The sequence below is a fragment of the Saccopteryx leptura genome, chromosome 1 (genome assembly GCF_036850995.1).
Source record: "Saccopteryx leptura isolate mSacLep1 chromosome 1, mSacLep1_pri_phased_curated, whole genome shotgun sequence".
NCBI classification, from domain to species: Eukaryota; Metazoa; Chordata; class Mammalia; order Chiroptera; family Emballonuridae; genus Saccopteryx; species Saccopteryx leptura.
Genome location: NC_089503.1, coordinates 156,002,309 through 156,027,946, shown reverse-complemented (window position 1 = coordinate 156,027,946; position 25,638 = coordinate 156,002,309). Strand labels below are relative to the sequence as shown.

General features: G+C 39.5%; 1 protein-coding gene across 4 annotated transcripts; it reads right to left on the bottom strand.

Annotated features, from left to right (window-relative positions):
- Positions 1-427: 427 nt before the first annotated feature.
- C1H5orf34 (chromosome 1 C5orf34 homolog) lies at positions 428-25,350 on the bottom strand. Of its 4 annotated transcripts, none has more exons than XM_066360847.1 (13): positions 25,030-25,350; positions 21,869-22,096; positions 21,626-21,715; positions 18,503-19,149; positions 16,784-16,882; positions 14,255-14,378; positions 9,549-9,640; positions 7,937-8,006; positions 6,726-6,896; positions 5,855-5,949; positions 3,772-3,870; positions 2,202-2,242; positions 428-1,312 (listed from the first exon to the last, which is right to left on the bottom strand). In XM_066360847.1, exons 2-13 carry the CDS (start codon positions 22,061-22,063, stop codon positions 1,122-1,124), a joined length of 1,914 nt encoding a protein of 637 aa, XP_066216944.1. In that variant the 5' UTR covers positions 22,064-22,096; positions 25,030-25,350; the 3' UTR covers positions 428-1,121. The 4 variants fall into 4 exon arrangements, 3 of the variants coding, with proteins under 3 accessions (XP_066216944.1, XP_066216945.1, XP_066216943.1); XM_066360848.1 differs by lacking the exon at positions 25,030-25,350 and adding an exon at positions 22,847-22,944; XM_066360846.1 differs by lacking the exon at positions 25,030-25,350 and adding an exon at positions 22,817-22,920.
- Between the last annotated feature and the right edge of the window lie 288 nt (positions 25,351-25,638).

Below are 25,638 nucleotides of genomic sequence, written 5' to 3'. Positions count from 1 at the left end.
ACAAGAGGCGCAAAGAAAAATAAAAAAGGACATTTCTTCTTCCTACATACAGTTGCTCAAAACTGTCAGAAAGCAAGCAAGGGCAGCAGGGGGTACACTCATATATATGATACTACTGGTCATAAAAATTGGGGATATTTTCAAAATGAGTACGATGCGATAAAATATCCCCTAATTTTTGTAAACAGTATAATTGAAAGAGACCATGGGAAATTGAATCTTCAATCTTGAGCAAACTCAGGCTCTCAGTTGAGAACTTCCCATCACTTGTGACACTCTTGGTTCTTAGCCAAGGTACAAGAAATAGCACTTTTGGTGAGCTCGTTTCTCTTTTACTTTCACACACTTTGTAGCATAAATCTTTTCAGATTTTTAAAAAAATTTATTGGGGTGACATTGGTTAATATACAAATTTCAGGAGCACAATTCTACATACAGTACGTCTGTATACTGCATTGCATATATACCACCCCATGTCAAGTCTCCCTCCATCATCATCGATATTAAAAGAAATGAACATAGATGGTTCATGAGACAATTCAGATAAAATTTAGTCATTGCTAAAGCACGTGGTTTTGAAGCAATATTACCTACTTTTATTTTTTTTAAGATCTAATTCTTAAAAGTTGCATATTTTTAAAATCCTTGATTAATAGCGAATGGTTCACAAGATAAAACTATAATTTTATAAAATCTTTTTATACTAAAATAATTCAAAATTTCAAAATAACTTAAGTATTCTATAAATATATATTTTTAAATTTACAAGTTAGATAAAATACATCATAGTTAAATGTCATTTCTCATATAATTATTGTACAGAAGTCACATATACAATTCCTTGGCTTTCTAGTAATTCTTTTTTAAAGATTTTATTTATTGATTTTACAGAGAGGAGACAGAAAGGGGTGGGGGAGAAGCCAGAGCAACTAAATAGCAGTTGCTTCTTGTATGTGTCTTAACCAGGCAAGCCCAGGGCTCTAAACCTGTGACTTCAGCATTCCAAGTCCACGTTTTATCCACTGTGCCACCAAAGGTCAGGCAGCTTTCTAGTAATTTTATACCAGTCACTTGAAACAATATCCTTAAGATTTAATAATATATTGTGATAATTTCATTTTTCACCTTTTAGAATTTGATAGAAGATAGTCAATATCCTGAATAATTTCAGAGGTTTTCTTCAATGCCACTGATACTCTCTTTTCATTAACTTCTTCCAGTAAGGTTTCTGAATATTTTGGTGTATGTTCAGAACACTGTTCATTTTTCTTGTTAGAAATCTGGTTTAGGACACCACTATTCTCCAGTAACACTAAGTTGTTTAGTTAAGGAGCTTTTGCCCACATTTTTCATTATACAAGTATTTTTAATTTCAGAAAGCCTGACCTTCATGTTAAAGTATGATTTCTCCATAGGGAGGAAGATCTCCTGGATTAATAATAGAGTTGGCACTTCAGAACTTATCAAGTCTATCCCTTCTAGATGAAGAAACTAGAGTATAAGAGAGGGGGAAAGGAAAGAGCATGGATATGTAGGTTTGGATGGAGGTTTGGTGATAGGGAGGAAATAAAAGCATAAAAATCTCAGTAAGCCTTTAGCTAGATTTATGAAGAATAAAAGAGGCCTCAAATATATAAATGAAATTTAGAAATAAAAAGGGGGAGATTACAACTGATACCACACAACACAAAGTATATAAGAGACTACTATATTCTATACCAACAAACTGGACAATCTAGAAGAAATGGATAAATTCCTAAAAATACACAATCTACCAAGACTTGAATCATGAATAAAAAATATGAACAGATTGAATGCTAGTAAGGAGATCAAATCAGTAATCAACTTCTCCCAAGAACCAAAAGCCCAGGACCAGATAGCTTCACTAGTGAATTCTACCAAACATTTAAGGAAGAATTAATACCAATCCTTCTCAAACTCTTTCAAAAAACAGAAGAGGAGGGAACCCTTTCAAACTCATTGTATAAGCATTATCCTGACAACCACAACCAATCAAAGACACTATAAGAAAAGAAAATCTTCAATATGTACCTTTGCAGACAAGATACATCTCAAATGTCTTAGATATTCAATGAAGCTCCACAATGTATGTGTGGATAAATATAAACTACAGTCATGAATTAAGCCTAGTATGGAAAAGGAGAGGTTATATTGGACAATATATTATGTTTAAAGGATACAATTAAACTTCTGTATCTTTTCAAGTTCAGAAGCCACACACCTGTAGGTAAAAGAAAAGTAAGTTCATGTTAATTCTTTTTATCCACAATATTTCTAATAAGCATACTTGATTTTTTTCATAAAGTTTACAATTTTAGACAGAAAAACCTAAAAGGTAAGAATTCTCTTTATATTGGCTTTATTTATCAACAAATCAACTTGACTCAACTGATATTTATTAAGTACTTTTAATAAGAAAATCAAGTGAATAAAAGTACCCATCACAAGGACTGTTTATCAAGTATTGATATTTGAAGACAGTGGCCCTACTAAAACTTCTTAGTTCTAACCTGGCATGTCCTCTATTTTCCTCTTTAAAGGACACTCAAATTTAAAAAATCTACTAAAATCTCATCACGTTTGTTAAATGATATCTCCTTCCTTGAATTCTTATAATTTTAATTAACCATATGTTTATTTGTAATGTCTTCTCTTGAACGATTTAATTTTCTCTGTCTTCAAGAGAAGACATTACAAGTAAGTATATGAGTATATGTTGCTAGCTAATTGGACAACTTTTCTGCCCCAAAAGAGTCTGCAGTTGAAAAATTGGGAATATGAAAAGCTGAATTCTGAAGATACCTGAGAGAGTCAAATAATATCTACTGATTTGATTTGTGCCTCTTTCTCTAAGTAACTTAGGAAAAGCTGTAAGAATTAGGTTAAAAAAAATCAGGCTTATTGTTTATATTTTTTTTCATCGCTGTAAGACACTTTATAACTTAGATTCAAGCTTCCTGACTTGCTCCTGGTATTCTGGTACACTCTCATTGATCCTAACCTTCCTAATGACCTTTATTTCTGTCATTTTGTTCCATTTAGGAGCTTGTCATTTCATCAAGTCTGAACTCCTTTAGTGATTAAAAGATCCATTCAAAACTCACACTATACCTAACAGATAGCATCTCCTCCATAAAAACTATCTTCTCACTCTCTCTACAGTCCAAAATATTCATTTTTACCTCTCTCCTTGCTTCCTCCCTAAAATGTCTTAATTTCCCTGAATATTTCTTTGAGCCCAGTGCTAGTCCTCTGCACCCTGGAAGGCATGCAGGGGGGACTAAAATACTTGCTTTATTTGTGGGTTTGCCATTTAATTTGGAGGAGGTCATTAATATGATAGAAATTATATTAATTTTTTTAATAACTTTTTCTGAAAGCTTATTATATAGTCAACATTTTATTTCTCTTAATATTACTAAAATTTTTTTAAAACCTCCTTTAAAGTTTTCCATAAAGTTTTCCGGATGACTTTCTCACATTGAAAGAATCACCCATTTTGACATGATGTTTTCAATATAGTTTTCTGACCTTTAGATGAAATATAATATGATGAATTGTAATAAATTAGTTATCTGATTAAAGAGAAATTATTTTTAATTTTAAGTTATCAAAACATGGAGGTAAATATATTTTACTTAGAAAAGGTTTTCTTGGGAAAAAAGTCTTAGCATTTACCATTTGACAGTTTAATGTTTGAGTATTAGTTGGCTCAACTACATGGATTAAATTTAAAGGAAATATAAATACCAATTTTCTTCAGGAACAGAAGATGAAGGATGTGTGGGCAGCTCTCTCTGACTAATCTGGGTCAGTCTTCTGCACCATGAGATTACTGCTGACACATATCTAGATTGAATACATTAAAAGAAATATTGAAAAATGAACTTGTATAATATTTATAAAAATATTCAAGCATGACTGAAAAATAATTAAGACAATTGGAAAAAAGGGTAAAGAGAATATTCTAAAGTACAGCATTTACTGGGCAATTCTCTGAATCTTCTTTATTGGAAATAGAAAAGGCAAGTTTCTTTCAGTATTCATCAAGGAGAAAAGGATTTACTCACATTCATAATTAATAGATTTAAGAGTCAGAACAGAGGATATGAAATTATATTCAAAGTTCAAATTCAAATGTCTAAATTCACCTTTATTTGCAAAGAAAAATGAATTTCATTAAATTTTATTGGTAATGTGTTTACACATAAGACTAAGTGAGCATCTGCTTTTTAAAATTTAAACTATATAGAAAACACCCATTAATACACACACACACTGAATATTTAAAACAATTATCAAGTTTAATAAAATGATTTTTCTGAAGTGACTGGCTGAAACAAATAGTAATGTTTGCTAAACACACTATCTTTTTGAATCAAATTATTCAAATTAACAATGAGTATTGGAGCATTTATAACAAAATGCAATAAATCTCAATAGAAAAGTAAATTTGAGTGAAAGAAAAGATTCTTCGTGAACATTCTCAAAGAAAAATCACGCCCTGGCCGGTTGGCTCAGTGGTAGAGCGTCGGCCTGGCGTGCAGAAGTACCCGGTTCGATTCCCGGCCAGGGCACACAGGAGAAGCGCCCATCTGCTTCTCCACCCCTCCCCTTCTCCTTCCTCTCTGTCTCTCTCTCCCCCTCCCGCAGCCGAGGCTCCACTGGAGCAAAAGATGGCCAGGGCGCTGGGGATGGCTCCTCGGCCTCTGCCCCAGACGCTAGAGTGGCTCTGGTCGCAACAGAGCGATGCCCCAGAGGGGCAGAGCATCGCCCCCTGGTGGGCAGAGCCTCGCCCCCTAGTGGGCGTGCCGGGTGGATCCCAGTCCGGAGCATGCGGGAGTCTGACTGTCTCTCCCTGTTTCCGGTTTCAGAAAAACACAGGAAAAAAAAAAAAAAGAAAAATCACTAAAACATCAAGAACATCACAAATACAATGATTATAACAAAAACCAAAATAAAAACAGCACATTTATAAAAAGCTGATTTCAAGAAGCTTCTCCATTTTAAAAATAATCATCACTTTATTTTTTCTACTTTATAGAAATATACCAAAGTATATTTATTTGTAGTTGCAAACCTTACTTCAAATTGGTTAGGAGATTAATTGGTTAACACATCTGACCACAACCTCCACAGAGCCAGTTATAGCTAACACATGCATTTTAAAAAATCACTTGAATACAGGCCCTGGCCGGTTGGCTCAGCGGTAGAGCGTCGGCCCGGCGTGCGGGGAACCCGGGTTAGATTCCCGGCCAGGGCACATAGGAGAAGCGCCCATTTGCTTCTCCACCCCACCCCCTCTTTCCTCTCTGTCTCTCTCTTCCCCTCCCGCAGCCAAGGCTCCATTGGAGCAAAGATGGCCCGGGCGCTGGGGATGGCTCCTTGGCCTCTGCCCCAGGCGCTAGAGTGGCTCTGGTCTCGGCAGAGCGACGCCCCCAGAGGGGCAGAGCATCCCCCCCTGGTGGGCAGAGCGTCGCCCCTGGTGGGTGTGCCGGGTGGATCCCGGTTGGGCGCATGCGGGAGTCTGTCTGTCTCTCCCCGTTTCCAGCTTCAGAAAAATACAAAAAAATAAAAAAAATTAAAATTAAAAAAAATTAAAAATCACTTGAATACAAATAGAAATTATCAAAGCTGACCTGAGCTTTTTAGTTATGTTAGATGCCAATATAATTGTAAACATCTGAAACCTGCTGAAATGACTGTTCATATCCACATGTAAAAACTAAAACAAAATATAATATGTAAATATGGTTTATGTTTCCTCTCTTTCAATTAAAAGTAAAGGCTTTATACTAACATAAAAATCCTTTTTAAAGTTGCTTTTCAGTACCTTTCATATGGTCCGGGATGATCAATTTGAATTAACTGGTCGTGCCCATCAGGAAGAGTTAACTTACACCAACCCAAGCTGAGACTTTGTTTTATCTTAAGAACAGAAGGTAAGTTTTATTATTCTAAAACTGAAACACACAAACAAAACCCTTTTCTAATTTAGCAATTTAAAAAGTATATAAATCATTAAAAATTTATTGTGACTGGCCCTGGACGGTTGGCTCAGTGGTAGAATGTTGGCCTGGTGTGTTGATATCCAGGGTTCGGTTCCTGGTCAGGGCACACAGGAGAAGTGACCATTTGTTTCTCCATCCCTCCCCCTTTTCTCTCTCTCTTTCATCCCATCCTGCAGCCATGGCTTGATTGGCTCCAGCGAGTTGGCTTTGGGCGCTGAGGATGGTTCCATGACCTCTGCCTCAGGTGCTAAAAAATGGCTCTGGTTTTAACCAAGCAAGGGCCCCAGATGGGCAGAGCATCGTCCCCTAGTCGGCCTGCCAGGTGGATCCTGGTCAGGGTGAATGTGGGAGTCTGTCTCTCTGCCTCCCCTCCTCATTAAAAATATATATATATATATATTATTGTGACTCATCAAAAGTTCTATTTTACATGAGATATAAGTATTACCACTACTCTTATATAAACACTTACCAAAAGAACAAAATACTAGTCCCTCTCTCTATAAGTTAACTTTATAAAAATGACTATTTACTATACCTATCTGATTTTTGCTAGGAAATCCAATGAGATCAGTAAAGCCTCTTAAAAGATTTTATACCTCAAAAAACTAAGATAGAACAAAATAATAATAAGTACCATAATATTTCCACAAAGAAAAATACAAAATAGATTTCAGTCTGAAGTATCCTCACCTGTCTTTTTTCAATAAAAGAGCCAAAATTCCAATTTAGGGTTACAGTCACACCATCTAAAAAGATAGCATGTACTTTGTCATCAGAATATGCAAGAAATCTTCCCACGGCGGGTATGAATGATTCTCTCAAAAGTGAAGGCAGTATATTCTTATCATTTATTCCAGGTACCTAAAATCAAGTAAGTAAAAACAGCAATGAGTAGAGTTAGCCATTGACAAGATTTAATTGATTAATGAACTCTGAAGACACTTTCAGATTCTTACGCATGTTTTAACTTTTCCAGAAGCAAATGCCCAAAACAGTCCATCATAGCAGCTTAAGCTCCACTATCTTGGGAAAGTTACCATTCTGCTCTGCCTTTTACATAGAATCTACACAAAAATTGGGACCTATAGCAACATGTAAGTTTATAACCAAATTAGTACAGAGACAGAAATCAAAGTCAAGCATCACTTCCTCCAAGTCAGCATTAAAGAATGTGCCTTTACAGTATGGAAAGAGTGGAAGGTGTCCCACCAATGTTTATGAACTGCAGAAATGATCCCTGAAAAGTACAGTCTTACCGATGTTACAATAACTATGTTTTTACCTACAAAACCAATCAATTCCCATGGCCTTCCCACTCCATTTAGAAGAAGAAACAAAAAGAAACTATATATAGCCTGACCAGGCGGTGGCGCAGTGGATAGAGCGTCGGACTGGGATGCGGAAGGACCCAGGTTCAAGACCCCGGGGTTGCCAGCTTGAGCGCAGGCTCATCTGGCTTGAGCAAAAAGCTCACTAGCATGGACCCAAGGTCACTAGCTTGAGCGGGGGGTTACTCAGTCTGCTGAAGGCCCGCGGTCAAGGCACATAATGAGAAAGCAATCAATGAACAACCATGGTGTCGCAATGAAAAACTGATGATTGATGCTTCTCATCTCTCTCCGTTCCTGTCTGTCTGTCCCTATCTATCCCTCTATGTGACTCACTCTCTGTCCCTGTAAAAAAATTAAAAGTTAAAATTATAAAAAAGGAAACTATATATAATAAAAATATAACAGCCTCATTTTATAGTGTTTATTAAGTGATATTTTTCTGAATAAACCAATATTAATGTTACAAAGAATTTCTCACACAATTTAGGTGCCAGTAATCTAAATTTAGGAGTATATAGAAACAATAAAAACAATTTAAAATATCTTGCTTTTGAAAGAATTTTAAGGTACCATTTTCCAGCAGCATATTCGGTAGTTATGGCTTAAAGAAAGCCTCATCTTGGCACAGTGCTGAAGAATCCTGTGAACACGAAGAACACAACTTGAACATTTATTTGCAAATAACAGCTTTTCCAATTCTAGCAAACCATGTTCAATGTCATATGACAGTGATTTCAACCTTTTTCATTTCATGGATCAAATAAGTTAATTACTAAAATTCTGCAGCACACCAAAATATATATGTTTTGTCAAACTGAAAAAAAAAAAAACTAACACAAGGGTAAAATTATGCTTCATTGACACCAGAGGGCTGCTGTTTGTGTTGGTTGTTGTCATTTTTTAATTTAACTTTCGGAGGGAGAAGAGTTCAGTGCCCCTGACTAAATAGATATTGCATGGTTTAAACATTCTTGCAGCACACAGATTGAAAATCACTGCTGCTATACAACATCTCAGGCAAGTAGTTCATTTCCACTGAAATATGTCCAGACTTATTTCCTTCCAGAAATCCCTAAGCCCTTAGAAGGGAACTACTACTCTTTCCCTTTGTGCTAATCTTACCTACTGAAGGTTATTCCTCTAATTTTTAGCAAGGACTCCAAATAGAATTTTCAGGTGCTCCTTCTTAAGGTGATAGATCCACAGGGCCTAAAAGCATTAGCATAGTCTAAGAGTGGTAGGTTGTAAATCAACTGCCCCTAGGAAATCAAATTACAGATCTTCTCCTTCAAATCTACTTTGGACCTGCTTTAGACAGTTTGTAAAAATAAGTAATTTAATTCAAAAATCCACTTTCATTCTTCTGAGCACTACAAATTAATTAGGATAACTTAAAGAAACATATGAACTAAAGAACCTAATTACACTTCATCTTCTGTATACATTTGGCAATCTTTATTACTCTGAAGATAATAAAGAAGTATAAAATTTTAAGTGTATGCTCAAATCCTCAAGTTGATTCCAAGGAACAATCAAGATGCCAGATTGACCCAGAGAGGTACCTATTTCCTACCAGCACTTGCTTGCCACATAGAAACGTTTCTCCCTATTTCACTTTACATTTCAAAGACAGAGAAGTACTCTTTTAATAATATAGCAATTAGGGTCTGACCAGGCGGTGGCGCAGTGGATAGAGTGTCGGACTGGGATGAAGAGGACCCAGGTTCAAGACCCCGAGGTCGCCAGCTTGAGCGCAGGCTCATCTGGTTGGAGCAAAGCTCACCAGCTTGGACCCAAGGTTGCTGGCTCAACCAAGGGGTTACTCGGTCTGCTGAAGGCCCATGGTCAAGGCATATATGAGAAAGCAATCAATGAAAAACTAAGGTGTCACAATGCACAACGAAAAACTAATGATTGATGCTTCTCATCTCTCCGTTTCTGTCTCTCTGTCCCTGTCTATCCCTCTCTCTGACTCTCTCTCTCTGTCTCTGTAAAATAAATAAATAAATAAATATATATATATATTACCTTATTTATAAATGATGAGACCAGAAAAGTTGACAGGTTTTACCGAACATATATATTTCTATTTTACTACCAATTCTTAATCTTATCCTAACCATTAGAAAAGGTATCAAGGTTCTCAGACACCTAACAGTTCTGTTGAATGTGAAGAACTTACCGGGTTGCTGGTTTAATTAGAGAACACACAGAGAACAGACTTCCTGGTCTATCTGGAGGAAGGTTATTCACTGAATACATTTTCTCTTCCCTCTGAAATTTAGGTTAAAATGAAAAATCTCGTTAATAAACATTGGCCATTATTACTTATCTATTTTTTTTGAAATATATATTTATACAGTGGCAAAGCAAGCAGTTATTTTAACTTAAAGGCCATAAAAGTTATATTTTTAAAGGTATTTTATGACGCTTTTCAATTTTCCCTAGCTATTCAAATGTATTCTCATAGCCTATAACTTACTGTCCAATTTAAATCTTGGCTGCACTTAAATTAACATGGTTACAAACAATTTTTCTTAGAGGAAAACATATTAGCAGGAAACATATCACATAAACTTTTCCCTTTAGAACAAAATAAAAGCCTAAACCTCAAAACATATTGTAATTGAATAAATTTATCATTTTGTTCTATTTTATTAATGAAATAACTATTGCTACAGTTTGTGAAAGACAGTATTATTTAGAGTCTTTGGCTCTTGAATTTTATTTTTTATTTTTACTTATTCATTTTAATGAGAGAAGAAGGGGTTGATAGAGAGAGAGAGAGAGAGAGAGAGAGGAACATAGATTTGTTCTTATATGTGTCCTGACTGGGGACTGAACCTGTAACCTCTGTGCTTCAGGAAAAAGCTCTAACCAACTGAGCTATCCAGCCAGGGCTTCAGTTCTTGGATTTAAAAAATTTTTTTATTCCTTCTGAATTTCTTCTTTCTCAAACTCTTTATTGCTAGTGTTTCCCAGGACTCTGTCTCCAGCTTTCTCTTCTGGCTTCCTGATTTCTTCTTGGGTCATTTCCACAGGGTTCAAAGCTATGTTCGAAATAATTATAGTAACAGCTAACATTTGTTGAATAGGTATGAGCCAGGTATATATTTCAGATGAGGAAACTGAGGCTCGAGGGCTAAGAAGTAGCAGAGCTCTGTTCTGAACCACCAGAGAGTACAGCCCATCTTTTACCATCAGAACCTGGTATACAGCAGCTACTCAAAAAGTCATCTTGTGGCCCTGGCCGGTTGGCTCAGTGGTATAGCATCGGCCTGGCGTGTAGGAGTCCTAGGTTCGATTCCCGGCCAGGGCATACAGGAGAAGCACCCATCTGCTTCTCCACCCCTCCCCTTCTCCTTCCTCTCTGTCTTCTCTCTTCCCCTCCCGCAGCTGAGGTTCCACTGGAGCAAAGATGGCCTGGGCACTGAGGATGGCTCTGTGGCCTCTGCCTCAGGCGCTATAATGGCTCTGGATGCAATAGAACAATGCCCCAGAGGGGCAGAGCATTGCCCCCTGGTGGGCATGCCAGGTGGATCCCGGTCAGGCGCATGCGGGAGTCTGTCTGACTGCCTCCCCGTTTCCAGCTTCGGAAAAATGCAAAAAAAAAAAGTCATCTTGGCCCTTTTATCCTGGACTTAGACTTGAATATCTAAATCATTCCTGGGCTTCTCCCCAAACTGTCACAGACTTTTCAACTTCAACAAATCAAAAATGGAATTATCTTCATTTCAAAATTTGCATTTTCTCCTTCCCTACTATGTATTTACCTCTGCTGTGTGAATTATCACGTGCTGTCCCTCTTCTCGGTTCCCTCCTGCATCGCCTCTCTGTGTCTGCCTAATTTCTCCTTTTCCATCTTACGATAGCTGAATGGAAGACCCACCAGCAGGGGGAAATCCCCTAGTTGTGTCCACAAGCACAGCACCCTCTACTCCTGATTCCTGAACTTCATTCAGTCTTTTACTGTGTGTCTACCCCTTTAGAATGGAGCTTCATGAAGGTAGGGGTTGTGTTTGTTTTTCTCACCTTTGTATCCCCAGCATTTATCAGTCTAGTGCTTAGCACATGCTAGACCCTCAAAATATCACATTTTAATTCTTTATGTCTTTCTCTATCGGACACTGAGTTCCCTAGGTGTTCTTGTCTTTTCTACTACCCTACCTATTGCATCAATTCTAAAATGCTTATTTTTTACAATAAAGCTCTCTGAAATCTGGAACCTTATAATTGTCTTACAATCACTATCATGAAGATTGAGATGAAATATAATAGAATTTAAATCATCTATTGACTCATCCTGGTTAGAACAACAAGGAGCCATCAATACAACAATTTAGATTTGAGAAAGTTTTGGTTTAATACAATGGCTGGTACCACCACTCATTGATTTATTCAATAATTTGGCATCATTTTCAGCTCCCCTCCTTCTCCCCAATACCTCATTAGTCATCAGTTCTGTCCTCTTATTGTTTTGTGTCCATCCCTATCTCTTCATTCTCACCATCACTGCCTAGCTACATACTCTCTTCCCTGAGCTACTGCAGATGTCTCCTAACTGGTTCTACAGCTCTAAGTCCCACTTCTTTCCATCCTGGTCCTCTTCCTCTGAAATGATCTAACAGCAGCCTGATGTCACCTCCCTACTTACCTCCTTCAGTGGCTCCCCACATGCCACAGGGCTCTCATCTGTTCATGAGCTAGCCCAATTTTGTGGCCCTCTTCTATGGTCATCCCTCAACATTCCATCTGTTCTAGCCAACTGAACAACAGCATTTTTGTTTATTTTAACACACTACACTCCCTACAGGCGTGAGCTTCCAGTTAGGTGACATTTTCTCTACTGCTGTGCACACTAGCAGTAGGAGTATATTGAACAAGCCAGGGCCTATCTCTAGTGTGGGCCAATTAGTAAAACAACCATTAGTCAATAAGAAGTCACATAGTATGGAGGGTACCGTGATAGGGGGTAACATGGGTAGCTTCTTTAATCTGGACATTCAGGAAAAGCCCCCTTGAGGAGGTGACATTTGATAGGAATTTTAACAACCAGAGTCAGCCATGCAAAGAGCTGAGCAAGTCAAGTGCTCCCTTCACTATATGCTCCTCCAGCCTCCACCCCTTTTTCGTGTAACTCTTCCTTTAGGATGACAGATCCTAGCTTAGGCTTTTGGGGTCACCAAAACTGGGTCAGGTGCCCCCTCCTATCTGGTTCCAAAACAACTTCTTATTGCTACAGAAGCATTTACATTGTGAGTACCTGTCAATCTTTCCTGTTTGAAATTTTAATTATGCAAGTAATAATACATTTTTCTTGAAAAAATAAAAATTAGCTAAAAAATATATATATATATAAAATTTAAGCTCCCCTCCATCCTCCTCCCTCACAAAGTCACAAACTCCTTCCCCAAAGTAACCACTTCAGTGTGTATCTGCCCAGGTCTGTCCCTGTGCATTCATGTGTATATTACATACACTAATATGTAGGTCTGGGGCTTGCTTTTTGTTCTATGCATAAAAGACACCATGCTCCACGTTCTTACGCAAGTTTCTTTTCACTCGCCAGCGTCCTGGAGACCTGCCGGTATAGCCGTCGTGCCCCTGCAGCCCCTCGTTCTTTCACACGGCCACACAGCATGCCCCAGCTGCCCACAGCTCGCCGCAGATTCATTTTTTGCTGCTATGAATGCTACCACCTACAATTTTGGCATGCTTCTTTCTATATATGTATTAATATTTTTCTAGGATAGATATGTAGAAGCAAAATTTACGGCCAGTTTTGACATTATCAAATTGGTCTCCATGACGGCAGAACCAATGCATACCCCATCGACGAAAGCACCGTTTTCTACACCCTTGCTGACAGGGGACAGTATCGACCTTCTAGGTTTCTGACAAGTTGTAGAGTGAAAAAAATCCTGTGTTGTTGTATTTTAATTTACATTTCCCTGATGCAAGTAGTAAAACTGAACATGTTTTCAAATATTATAGGTTATATATATTGCCTTTTTTAATAATCATAAGCATGGGTAGGGGGTTATTACTGATTTCTAGTGTAGAATATCCCATGCCTTTGCCTGACCTTGCGATTTTATCTAATTTAATAGAAGTTAAATGTTTAAAATTTAACATAAGCTCAAGCTTATCAAACTCTTCTTTTACAGCTTGTTTTTTGGTATTGTACTTAAGAAGGCTTCTCCTACCCCAAGATTATAAACACGGTTTTTCTCTATTTTCTAATAATTATAAAGCTTGGTTTCTTAACTTAGCCCTTAAATCCATCTGGGATTAATTTGGAGTATGGCTGAAAGTAAGAAGCAAACAAAGTTATCCCCAAAAGAGGGCAGATTATTTCTAGTCCTTTCACTCAAGTAGACAGGTAAGAGTGAACGTGTGTCACAAATTTCAATTTGATATGTTAAATATACCATGTTATGTTTCACTGTTTTCAATAACAGAAAACAATCTTGTTCAACTTTCTAGTTATATATAAAGATTTAGGAATTCAGAGGTATTTAAAATATGCAAACAATACATGCTAGGGAAAAAAAGAATGCACTTTTTAATGTGCAAATATTAATGCAAAGAAGTATATTCATTGAAAATAAAGATGCTGGTTTCATTGTTTCCTATTGATAAATTCTATGACAGAAATTTAACTTCTGATTTAAAAACAAATTATTCAGGCAAATGGAAAGCAGAATACAATAAATATACAGTGGTTAATAATTATTGTGCCAATGTTGGCAGTAAGGTTATATTAATTGTTCAGACTAAATAGTAGCAAGCAATGTTATATAAAGATCAAATTTCCCATATATTCACAATGATTTGGAAACAGCTATACATCAAAAGTCTTGAGTTGAGACCTCCCTGGAAGCTTACCTCCTCTGATCCTTCTTCAATTGAATAGTATGTAAAATAGTTCCCAAAATAAGTACCTTCCGATTTGAAAACAGATCCATCTCCAGGATAAATCTCTATTGAGTTCACGTTTTTATGGGTAAGTCTAAGGAAAAGAAATAATTATAAGTTTTTTCCCCCTAATTAAGATTAAAACATACATGTAGTCAATTTTACAAAAAAAAAAGCAATGAAGCATTAATTTTTACCTAATTAGCAAATGGAAAATTTCATACACTGTACCCCCAACCAGCTAAAAAATACGAGAATACACAGAATTGGCTGGTGTATCTTCTTTAGTAACTAAGCTCAGCTTCTGGAAGTGAGGCACCTTGTCTTATCATCCTGGCGTCCCCACTGCGGATCACAGTGGCTGGCACCTAAGAGTCATCAAAGCAATGCTCATTGCAAAGGGGTTAAATAGAACAACTCTAGAATCTGAAAATAAGATTCTTCTTCTTTTTTCTAGTGAGAGAGAGAGACAGGAGGGGGGAGAGATGAGAAGCATCACCTTGTAGTTGCATCACTTTAGTTGTTCATTGATTGCTTCTAATACATGCTTTGACCAAGGGGCTCCAGCTGAGCCTGTTACTCCTTGCTCAAGCCAGTGATCTTTGGGTTCACGCCAGCAATCATGTGATTATGTTGATGATCCCATGCTCAAGCTGGCAACCCTGCACTCAAGCTGGTGAGCCTGTGCTTAAGCTGGCAACCTCAGGGTTTCAAACCTGGGACCTCAGTGTCCTAAGTCAGTGATTTTTCAACCTTTTTTTTTCATGGCACAAACACACACTAATTACTAAGGTCAGTGCCCCTGACTAAATACAACCATTTCATCTCATGGCACAAATAAATTAGTTACTAAAGAATAAGAGGTCAGGGCCCCTTTTTCTTTAGTATTTAGTTTATGAGTGCGTGAGAAACAAAGGTTGAAAATCACTGTCACTGCGTCGCCACTGGTCAGACAATAAAATTATTCTTCAATGATGAAACAAGTAGCATCCATACTGATGGATGAGATTAGCCATGTGTAGGTGTAGAAGGAGCCGTCCCTCAGAGAAGGTGACTGACTATACCTGAAATAGCCAGGTACAATCAAGGTACTGGGTATGTAAACTCTAAGAACTTAAGCCAAGTCAATTTTATTAAAATATATATGAAGAATATGTTGTCAACCGGGTTCGATTCCCGGCCAGGGCACACAGGAGAGGCGCTCATTTGCTTCTCCACCCCTCCGCCGCACTTTCCTCTCTGTCTCTCTCTTCCCCTCCCGCAGCCAAGGCTCCATTGGAGCAGAGATGGCCCGGGCGCTGGGGATGGCTCTGTGGCCTCTGCCTCAGGCGCTAGAATGGCTCTGGTCGCAACATGGCGACGCCCAGGATGGGCAGAGCATCGCCCCCTGGTGGGCAGAGCGTCGCCCCTGGTGGGCGTGCCGGGTGGATCCCGGTCGGGCGCATGCGGGAGTCTGTCTGACTGTCTCTCCCTGTTTCCAGCTTCAGAAAAATGAAAAAAAAAAAAAAAAAAAAGAATATGTTGTCAGAAGCAAGTGGGTCCTCACACAGGAAAAGGAAAGCCCAAGAACAAACAATTGCAGTACTCTCCAGAATTATTTACAGAGTGAACACCTGAATCTGGCCAACACTAGCATTTAGTCACTAGAGAGGTTGGGGTAATTCAGTAGGATAGTGTGGGCGCAGAGCAGCCACTCAGTGAGTATTTGCTGAGTGAATGCAGGCTGAAATATCCTGTTAACTATCTAACTTCTCTAACTCCATGCTCCCAAAGCAACCTTTTTTTAAATTTTTTTTTTATAATATTTTTCTGAAGTGAGAAGCAGGGAGGCAGAGAGACAGACTCCTGCATGCGCCTGACCAGGATCCACTCCGCATGCCCACCAGGGGGCGATGCTCTGCCCATCTGGGGTGTTGCTCCCTTGCAACTGGAGCCTTTCTAGCACCTGAGGCACAGGCCATGGAACCGTCCTCAGCGCCTGGGCCAACTTTGCTCCAGAGGAGTGTTGGCTGTGGGAAGAGAAGAGAGAGACAGAGAAAGTAGAGGGGGAAGGGTAGAGAAGCAAATGGGCTTCTCCTGTGTGCCCTGGCTGGGAATGGAACCCAGGACTTCCACATGCCAGGCCAATACTTTACCACTGAGCTAGCCAGCCAAGGCTTACAAGGCAACCTTCTGATGTGACTAATTCAGACAGCTAGATCCCACATGCTTGGAAGGGATGTCCAAAACACCTGACATAAGTATTTCATTCACTAGCAAAACTATTCCCTTACTGGCTTTGGAGCTGTCCAAAAATCTTGCTAATATGGTTAATGTGAATTCATAATGAGACCCATATGCACCCTAATATAATGAAGCTTTGAGACCTTAAACATCAGGACCAAACACAGGAGCACAGTGGCCCCTGCAATACTGTATCCTCCTGTAGTTGATCTGTGAGGCTGGTCCTGTCCCCTGTGACATCACTCAATAGCTCCAACTCCAACACAGGTGCCTTACCGATATGTAATACCCTTGTACCAAACCACTTTTACGAGTTCAGGGTAGGAATACTCTTCATCAGACTGTCCCTGTGAAAGTAAATCACAAAAATTCCACCTGTGAAGGACAAAACACAAGTTACTGATTCTGGTGGCTCAACATAAGTACCTTGAGAAGTCACAAAATAGTGTTACCATAGCAAAATTTATTTCTTGCTTGATTCATTAGATTATAAAAAATAAAAACATGAAAGTATGTTAAATTTTAAAATGAGTCTTATTTTTCCATGCATCTTAATAATCTCATTATTAAATCTTAGCACAATTACATAAATTAACAATTTTACTAACCTTTAAGATTTAGGATTCAAACAAAAAATATTTACTGAAGCATCTATGGTGGGCCAGGTACTTTATATGCACTGGGGTATATCACCCCAAAAAAGCAAACATGATCACTGTGATGTCAGATAGTAAATCCTGAGCATAAAAAAATTACTGAATGCTATAGGTTATGTAAGGGCCTTATTCTGTCTAGGAACTCCAGGATACCAGCCTCTGGAAGTAAGGCTTACGCAGAGACCTGGACACGAACACAAGTAGCAGAAGCATTCCTGGCAGTAGAAAGAACCAGCACAGAGGTGACAGAAAGGTCGAGTAAGCTCTCTAGGGCCTGCACGAGCCCAGTCCAGCAAGAGTAGTGTGGTGACAGAGGGAGGGACTACAGACACAGGACTATCGGGGCCTGACACTGGAAGTCTGGAAAGCCATGTCTGAGGATAACAGATTTCAGTCTAAAACCAGTGGCAAGTTATTGAAAAATTGTTGACTTAGAAGCATTCATTTATTTTGATGCATACTTATAATACTGGATTTTCCTATCTTAACTAGATGATCATGACAGACCCGAAAACCATTTCCCACATTTTGTTTAAACAGCAAATATGTACTCAGAGACTATCTGGGATCAAATTCTAATTCTGCAAGTACTAGCTGTGCGACTTTGCTCAGGTTTCGTTAACATTTCTGTGTCTCCAAGTTCCTCCACAAGAGGGATGATAACAGCTAGCACTTATCTCACGGGGTTACTACGGGGATGGAACAGGTAAAGGCCAGCCATGCTGGGCACATGAGTGCTATTACCGTTATTACTGCTCTACATATACTAGTTCACATTACAAATCTTAAATCATTAGCTTATTCAGCTCTTAGTGGAGGTAAAAGTTTTACACCTACCCATCCAAAATCTTCTCCCTTTTGAAAATGGATATATTTATAGTCAGTCAAAGACAGGGATGGCCTCTGAGATCAAGTATGAAAGAAAGAACCAACGATCATGAACTCGTCAGATCTAGGCTCCAGCAGCCGAGGAAACAGGCTCTGCTGTGTGGCAGCAGATGCCTCGAGTCTGGTGCAGGTCCCTGGGCCATCCCTTACCACACTTTAATAATCTTTTCTGTGACAGTGACTCTCACTAGACTCAGATCCTAGAAAGCAGAGACTGTGTCCTAGTCACCTTTATAGTCTCTGTGCTTAACAGAGTATCTAGTGCATAGTCAGCCTTCCATAAACATTCATTCCATGCACAGACTTAAGAAAACACAAATAGCACATTTGCTAGCGAAATTATTTACTAAACACAGTTTTGGATCAACAGAATGAACTTTCCTTATGAATGCTATCAGATGATTTAGAAAGAAAAAGTATCTTTAGGAAGACTGGTTCTCTCTCCCATTACCTGTGCAGGTGTGGGACAGGACAGCTGAGTAACAGGGCCCGGGGGAGAACAGAAACTTCCTCTCCTCTTTCCTCGGAAACATTGGAAGTGAAAACTGTATTCTGGGTGGTATGTACATCAGTTCCAGACATACCGCCGATCTGATCATGAAAACCAAGTGCTAAGGACAGAGGGTACCTCCATTCCTCTGGGCAGGAGGACACAGGCCAGCGCTGCTCTACCCACGCGTGTACACAGGTGTGCTTTGTACCAGGCGAAGGCAGCGCCTCCTTCCCTTCAGTTCCAATTACACAGCACTTCTTCTCTGAAGGTTCTTTGGATTTCACAATCGGGCAGTGAAGTTCATTTTCTTTATTCTTCACACTCTGTCCTGGTAAATTTCCATAGGTACAAATCTTGCCTGCCTTTTCAACCAGTTGCTCTTTTTTGGCTTGATTATTTTTTTCTGACAATACTATAGATGAGTCTGTCTTCTGGCTTACTTTACACAAAAAATGTACTGTAAATTCATGCCGAGATTTGGGCAGGCAAAGATAAGCATGGCCATCTAAAGATGATATCTTTACGGTGCCACTCTGTGTGCATGTCCTGCCGTCATTGGTATCAGGACCGGGCCATCTCACCTCCGAGATGTTGAGGAGGATACGCTGAGTTGAGGAGACAAAAAAGAGATGGTTAGTATTTTCTGTTAACAGACTACATTTTTCATAAATTGGATACTCACATATTGTGTTAAAGTTTCGTGTTTTGCCATCTAGGGAGAATGAAAAAGGAGAGCCTGGCATCAGACTATACTGGGTTTTCCACAAAATGTTTGATACTGTTAAGACGCTCCCTTTAGAGAGGTAAAACATACACACACTGACAAAAAAAATGAGAGAAAAGAAAAAAATCATCCTGCATACGTTTAAAATATACAGTGAATCAGAGATAAACAGACTTCGAGACCCTCCCAAAAGTCAACTCTTAAAAAAGACTATACATGAAGAAAGAGCACTATAATGTACTGTTAAAAACAATCATAACTGGCATGAAATTAGCATAGAAATCACTGACAGAACAAATCAGAAAACATGGAATCAGACTCAACGTATCTGAAAATGTTACATGTGACGATGTAAGTTTTTCAGAACAAGGGGAAAAGGGAGAAGTATAATATTTAATAAATGGTACTGAATTATTGAATAGCACTTGGGAAATGGTATCTCAAAGGGTTGTGACCTGGACTAAAGTACCTGTCCTAGAGAGGACCTGGTATACCAAACACTAAAATAAATTCCAGGCGACTTCAAGAGTAATATTTTTAAAAACTGAATCACTAGGTGGGTACTGACCAGCAGCAAACACTCATAACAGGCAACATGCCTGCTGCATCTTCTCATGTGAGACAGAAACAGCAGGTGTCACATAACAGTCTTTTAATCAGATAATTTTGCCAACAGCTAAATATTTCAACTTCTCTTTATATAAAACTTTAAATTTACAAAAAAAACTGTCAAGAAAGCCTCGTAAATTTATAGCACTATGTTAGTACACTAAAATTAAGAAAAGTATTGCCCTGGCCGGTTGGCTCAGCGGTAGAGCGTCGGCCTAGCGTGCGGAGGACCCGGGTTCGATTCCCGGCCAGGACACACAGGAGAAGCGCCCATTTGCTTCTCCACCCCTCTGCAGCGCTTTCCTCTCTGTCTCTCTCTTCCCCTCCCGCAGCCAAGGCTCCATTGAACAAAGATGGCCCGGGCGCTGGGGATGGCTCTGTGGCCTCTGCCTCAGGCGCTAGAGTGGCTCTGGTCGCAACATGGCGACGCCCAGGATGGGCAGAGCATCGCCCCCTGGTGGGCAGAGCGTCGCCCCATGCTGGGAGTGCCGGGTGGATCCCGGTCGGGCGCATGCGGGAATCTGTCTGACTGTCTCTCCCTGTTTCCAGCTTCTGAAAAATGAAAAAAAAAAAAAAGAAAAGTATTCAATGATAACAAACCTGGTTTGTAAGCACAATCGGTTCAGCAAGTTCTCTTCCAGAATTAGACTGTCCGATAGTGCTACTGCACCATCAGCATCAAGGTACACAATTTCAATGAATTAAAAGATACAGTAGAAAAACAGTCTTGTAGAGTGAATTACAGCTTAAAGCTTTTCATGGCTTCTTTGTCATGAGACAATATAATAGGAAGCCCCTCAGTAGGCAGGCAAGCATCACGACAGTAGCAGAAAGTGGTTAACAGGCACTGTCTTCAGAATCAGACAGACTGGGTTCAAATCCTGGCTTTGCCACTGTGATAATTTCTATCAACAAGTTAAATAAACGCTCCAAGGCATAGTTCTCTCACATGAAAAATGGAGCTGATACCCAGTCAATATACCTTTTCCAACTGGTTGGACACCTGTTTTGATCAGCAGGTACCCAAGGCATACTAGTGCTAGTAACTGTTTTTTTTTTTTTAATTTTTTAATTCATTTTAGAGAGGAGAGAGAAAGGGAGAGAGAGCGACAGAGAGGAGAGAGAGACAGAGAGAGAAGGTGGGGAGGAGCTGGAAGCATCAACTCCCATATGTGCCTTGACCAGGCAAGCCCAGGGTTTCGAACCGGCGACCTCAGCATTTCCAGGTCAATGCTTTATCCACTGCGCCACCACAGGTCAGGCTCTAGTAACTGTTTTTAATATCACTCCCAGTTCTTGGCACATAGGAAACCCTGAATAAGTGATAGTTATTAATATTATTCCTAAAAGTTCAAAATAGAATATAAACAAAAGAATAAAATTTGTATACCCATAAGTAATTACATATCTCTATTACACATTAGCAAATAACTACACATGAATTACTAAAAATGTCCACATAATTGCTTAACTTTTACACCTCCAGGAATCAAAAATCACCAATCTGTAAAGCTCTGAGTATAATCCTTGGCTACAAAGAAAAAGACAGGGTAATGAATTATGTAACTTGTGTCTCAATCAATATACAAAACATGAAAACCCCGTAGTCTGGTGAAATGTAAAGGCCTATCTATTCTATAGCAACATGTCTTATTTCCATATTTCATGAAGAAAATGACTAAATAGGAAAGTACTTATTTCTAATTATTTTTCCTCAAATCTTACAAAAGTGAGGTTTAAAAAATTACCTTTTTTTTTTCAGAAGGTATAATGCTTTCAGACAAAAAAGGGCAAGTGGCAAAACAGTTTCGAAAATCTAGGGCTCGCTGTAGTAGCTCCTACAAAAAAGATGCAAATGTAGTATTAAAAAAAGATTGAAAATCCATTCAGTGTTACGGTAACCCAGCAGCATACTTATTACTTTCCATATTCTGGTCTCCTCAGCAGCATCTTGGTATTAAAACCAAAGTGTCTGTGTCACCTTTACTTACTCGGTAAGTGCTAATAACAAAGTGTGTCCTTTGACGAATTCTTTCTGGTTGTTCTAAGGGGTGTGCTGAAGTAGGTGGAGCCTTTTCAAATAAAAATTCCGAGCCGCAGGGAGAAAGCTGCAGTCTGGAACCATCAACATACTGTACTTGCACTGAATCATCTTCATAAAGGACCATTCTCACTTCAGCCGCCATCACTAGGAATAAAATGTCCTTCGGAGGCAAAGACTGCAGGAAATAGGAAACAGCAGCACACACAGTTCTCTGACATTACAAAAGTTCAATCGAAATAAGCTGATGCATTGTTTAAGAACATAAGTAAAACATGTTGCCATTGCATTTACTTTTGTTAGAGGAAAAGTGATTATCTTACTATAAATGTTAAATCTGAAATTAACATCCTTAACAGAATGCTTGATTAACCCCTAAGGCTTTACTCCAGGGAGGGACCATAACTTAGAGCAGGGGTCGGGAATCTTATTGGCCGAGAGAGCCATGAACGCCACATATTTTAAAATGTAATTCTGTGAGAGCCATACAATGATCCATGTACCTTACGCATTATCCAATAAAAATCTGGTGTTGTCCAGGAGGACAGCTGTGATTGGCTCCTGCCATCTGCAACCATGAACATGAGTGGTAGGAAATGAATGAATTGTAATACATGAATGTTTTATATTTTTAACGTTATTATTATTTTTTTTATTAAAGATTTGTCTGCGAGCCACATGCAGCCATCAAGAGCCACATCTAGCTTACGAGCCATAGGTTCCCGACCTCTGACTTAGAGGGAGAAGAGATCCCATCAAGTTATAACTGCTTTTATAATTTCAGTAGTTTTACTTCTCCTGAACTTCAATTTCAGAAAATTATATGCTCAGTATCTCATTTCAAATAACAAGCAAATTCCACCTTTGCAATAAGAATACAGCAAATCATTTGGAATACCTAACTAATAGACCTCCATGAAAAGAACACCTGGATTCTTGTCCTTAGCCTGGCAATGAGAAGTATCTTCACCCTGGCTAGGTACTCAGTTGGTTAGAGCGTCGTCCCACTATGCCAAGGTTGCAGGTGGGGTCAGAGCACATACAAGAGTCAATCAATGAATACATAAATAAGTGGAAACAACAGATCGATGTTTTTCTCTCTCTAAAATCAATAAATAAAAATTAGGGGGTAGGAGGAAGGAAGTATCTTCATGTCACTACTGAGCAAGCTAATTAATCTCCTTAGATTCTTCCTTATTTCAGTTAATTCAGTTTCCTCTTCTCCACCTTTGAAATGACTGTCATCACACATGCTTTCCATGTAGGTATGATGGAAACAGAATTAGCGGATTGAGTTCCATTCGTACCCAACATTTACTAGCTACAAGCCTCAGGTTGTTTCCTTACTCGTAAAATGGGGATAGTAATAGGATTGTTGTGAGGATTAAATGAGACAACACATATGACAGTACTTAGTATTGTGAACGTCACCTTATACGAGCTCAATAAATGATTCCTTTCTAACATCGTTCTTTCTAAAACTAACTCCATCTTCTTCTAGGACATCACCCCCTTACTGTTCAGGAGATCAAGGTTCATCTGACAGGAAAAAATAACTTTCCATAGACACCACTTTCCCCAGTTTACTCCTATGTCCTACCAATAAACCTCTCAAGTATAATATCCAGTCATTGTCCATTAATTGTCATTTCATTGCAACCCAGCTTTCTCCTCCACCCCTCTGCTGAACTTGTTCCACATGGGTCACCGATGTCTGCCAGCTCCCAGTGACTTCAGTCTCCATCCTACTGATCAAAGTCTGACAGCCTTGGCCACCTTCCCCTGAAGCAAACTCTCTCTTCCTCTACCCTTTATTTTGAAAAAAAGTGGTGCGGGGGCTGGGGGGACTGCCACAGCTTTCCCTATGTCTGCCTCTGTTATTAGTTTAATCATTCCTCTCCATCATTCTCTTAAATCAAGAATTCAAGAGAAGACCTGATCTTAGTCCCCATTTCAGCTCTTACTGTATATACTCATGTTGGTTTCACCCTTTTTTATTTACTTATTTTTAAATCTTACCCCCTTTCAACGTATGTAAGCAGCTACATATAATCAGTCTGTAATCATTTACGGGCTGTGTCAGGATGTAAGCAAATATATATTAAACCATAGGATTTCTCCCGAGGAGATTCACACAACTTTACCTTCTTTCTCTAAAGAATTCCAAATCTGACCTTTCTCCATTTTGAGTTAATGACATCCCATGATAGCAATGCTTGACTTCTCATTGTGCCCCTCCAGACTCTTGTAACAAGTTTTGTGGATATTATTTCTTTCCTGAACCTAGCTCTGCCTTTTCTATTTCAGGCCATCAGCTCTTCCCTCAGTTCCTGACACTACCTGACACCCTTTCTCAGCTTCTTCCCTCCCCTTTCCATTTCCAAGGTAACTTTCAACCACTTTACAACACTTGTTTACTTATTTGTTAAGTGACAATATATATTCATATATATATGGCTACTTGCTATTTTAGGGAGATAAATACAGGTGCATTTACAAAGGAGGAAATATATTTTGTCTTTGGCCAAGTTTAACTTTTCTTATGAACAGCTTATTAAGACATTAATATATATTAATAACAAGCATACACAAGAAACAGTAGAATGTCTCAAGTTCCTGGCATATCATAAATTCGCCCCAGTCCACATTTCCAGCCACAACTGTCTGTATTACTCCTTGTTGTCAGCACCCAGCACATTACATACGAGTATGTCTAACGATCAAAAGCGGCAAGTCTGTTCTTGACCTCAATGGGAACCTCTTTTTTCTATTTTTTATTTTGAGAGTACATTTATTAAAGCTGGGACGGTGAAAGGAGGAAAGGCTTAGGGTAAAAGAAGGGAGAAGACACACTAAGTTGGGCTGCTTTGGCTCACTGAGAAGTCAGAGAAAAGAGGCCTTGGAGGCAGGTTCATGGGCTTAGCGCAACCCAGCACCTGCCCACTGCTCCCCGGTTGAAGTCTCCCGGGTCTCGAGTGTGGGAGACGCGCGCCTGTGTAAGGGAAAGGCAGGGCGCCCTCTCAGGAACGGAAGCAGACGGCAACCTCATGTTTCAAAACGCGTCTCTAGTTACAAGAAGAGCTAACCAAAGCAACTACGTTTTGAACTCACACAGCAGTTCCGAGCTGAAAAGTCGTGGAAACGAGGCCAATCCACGGCCCTTGCACTTTAATTTGTCAAAAGGCTCCCAGCGCAGCGTCTGCGCCTGCCCAAGGCTAATTCTCCAGGAATTTCTCTTGACTGTAGCAAATTACCAACAAGTAATGTTCCTCCATGAACAAAAACAATCACAATCAAAGGGAAATGAGGCCACAGAGAGATGTTCTGGCCGAAGCGTCTATTAAGCCTGAGAATATGGAGCAGCTGTATCGCCAGCGACGAGCCTGGATAGAAAACACAACGAACAAAAATTCAAACCTTCCCGCCCCCCAGGGAAACCGCGTCCCTCTCCCGAAGCAGGAGGGCCGGAAGTCCCGCCCTGGCCGTGCCCCCAGATCAGAGGGCCACTCCCGCCGCGGGGCGGGACCGGAAGTGGCTCAGACGCTGGCGGGGGCGGGGTCCCAATCCAGAATCTGGTCTACTCCCCTTCCGGTACCCCGCCCGGAACCAGTCCATCTTGGGTGCGGGCGCTCGGAGGGTCTTGTTGCGCTCCCCGCGTGTTAGTGCGGTGACGTTTGTCTAAGTAATGGAGACGACCATTTCACCCCAATAAAGCCGTTA

What these genes read in the sequence shown, in the direction of transcription:
- C1H5orf34 (XM_066360847.1), bottom strand. Translation starts at nt 22,063, where the DNA reads ATGGCGGCTGAAGTGAGAATGGTCCTTTATGAAGATGATTCAGTGCAA. An exon ending in CCTGTCCCACACCTGCACAG is followed by an intron (nt 16,883 to 18,502) that starts GTAATGGGAGAG and finishes TGTCCTTCACAG; the next exon opens with GTGGAATTTTTGTGATTTAC. An exon ending in CTTTTATTGAAAAAAGACAG is followed by an intron (nt 5,950 to 6,725) that starts GTGAGGATACTT and finishes TCTGTTCTTAAG; the next exon opens with ATAAAACAAAGTCTCAGCTT.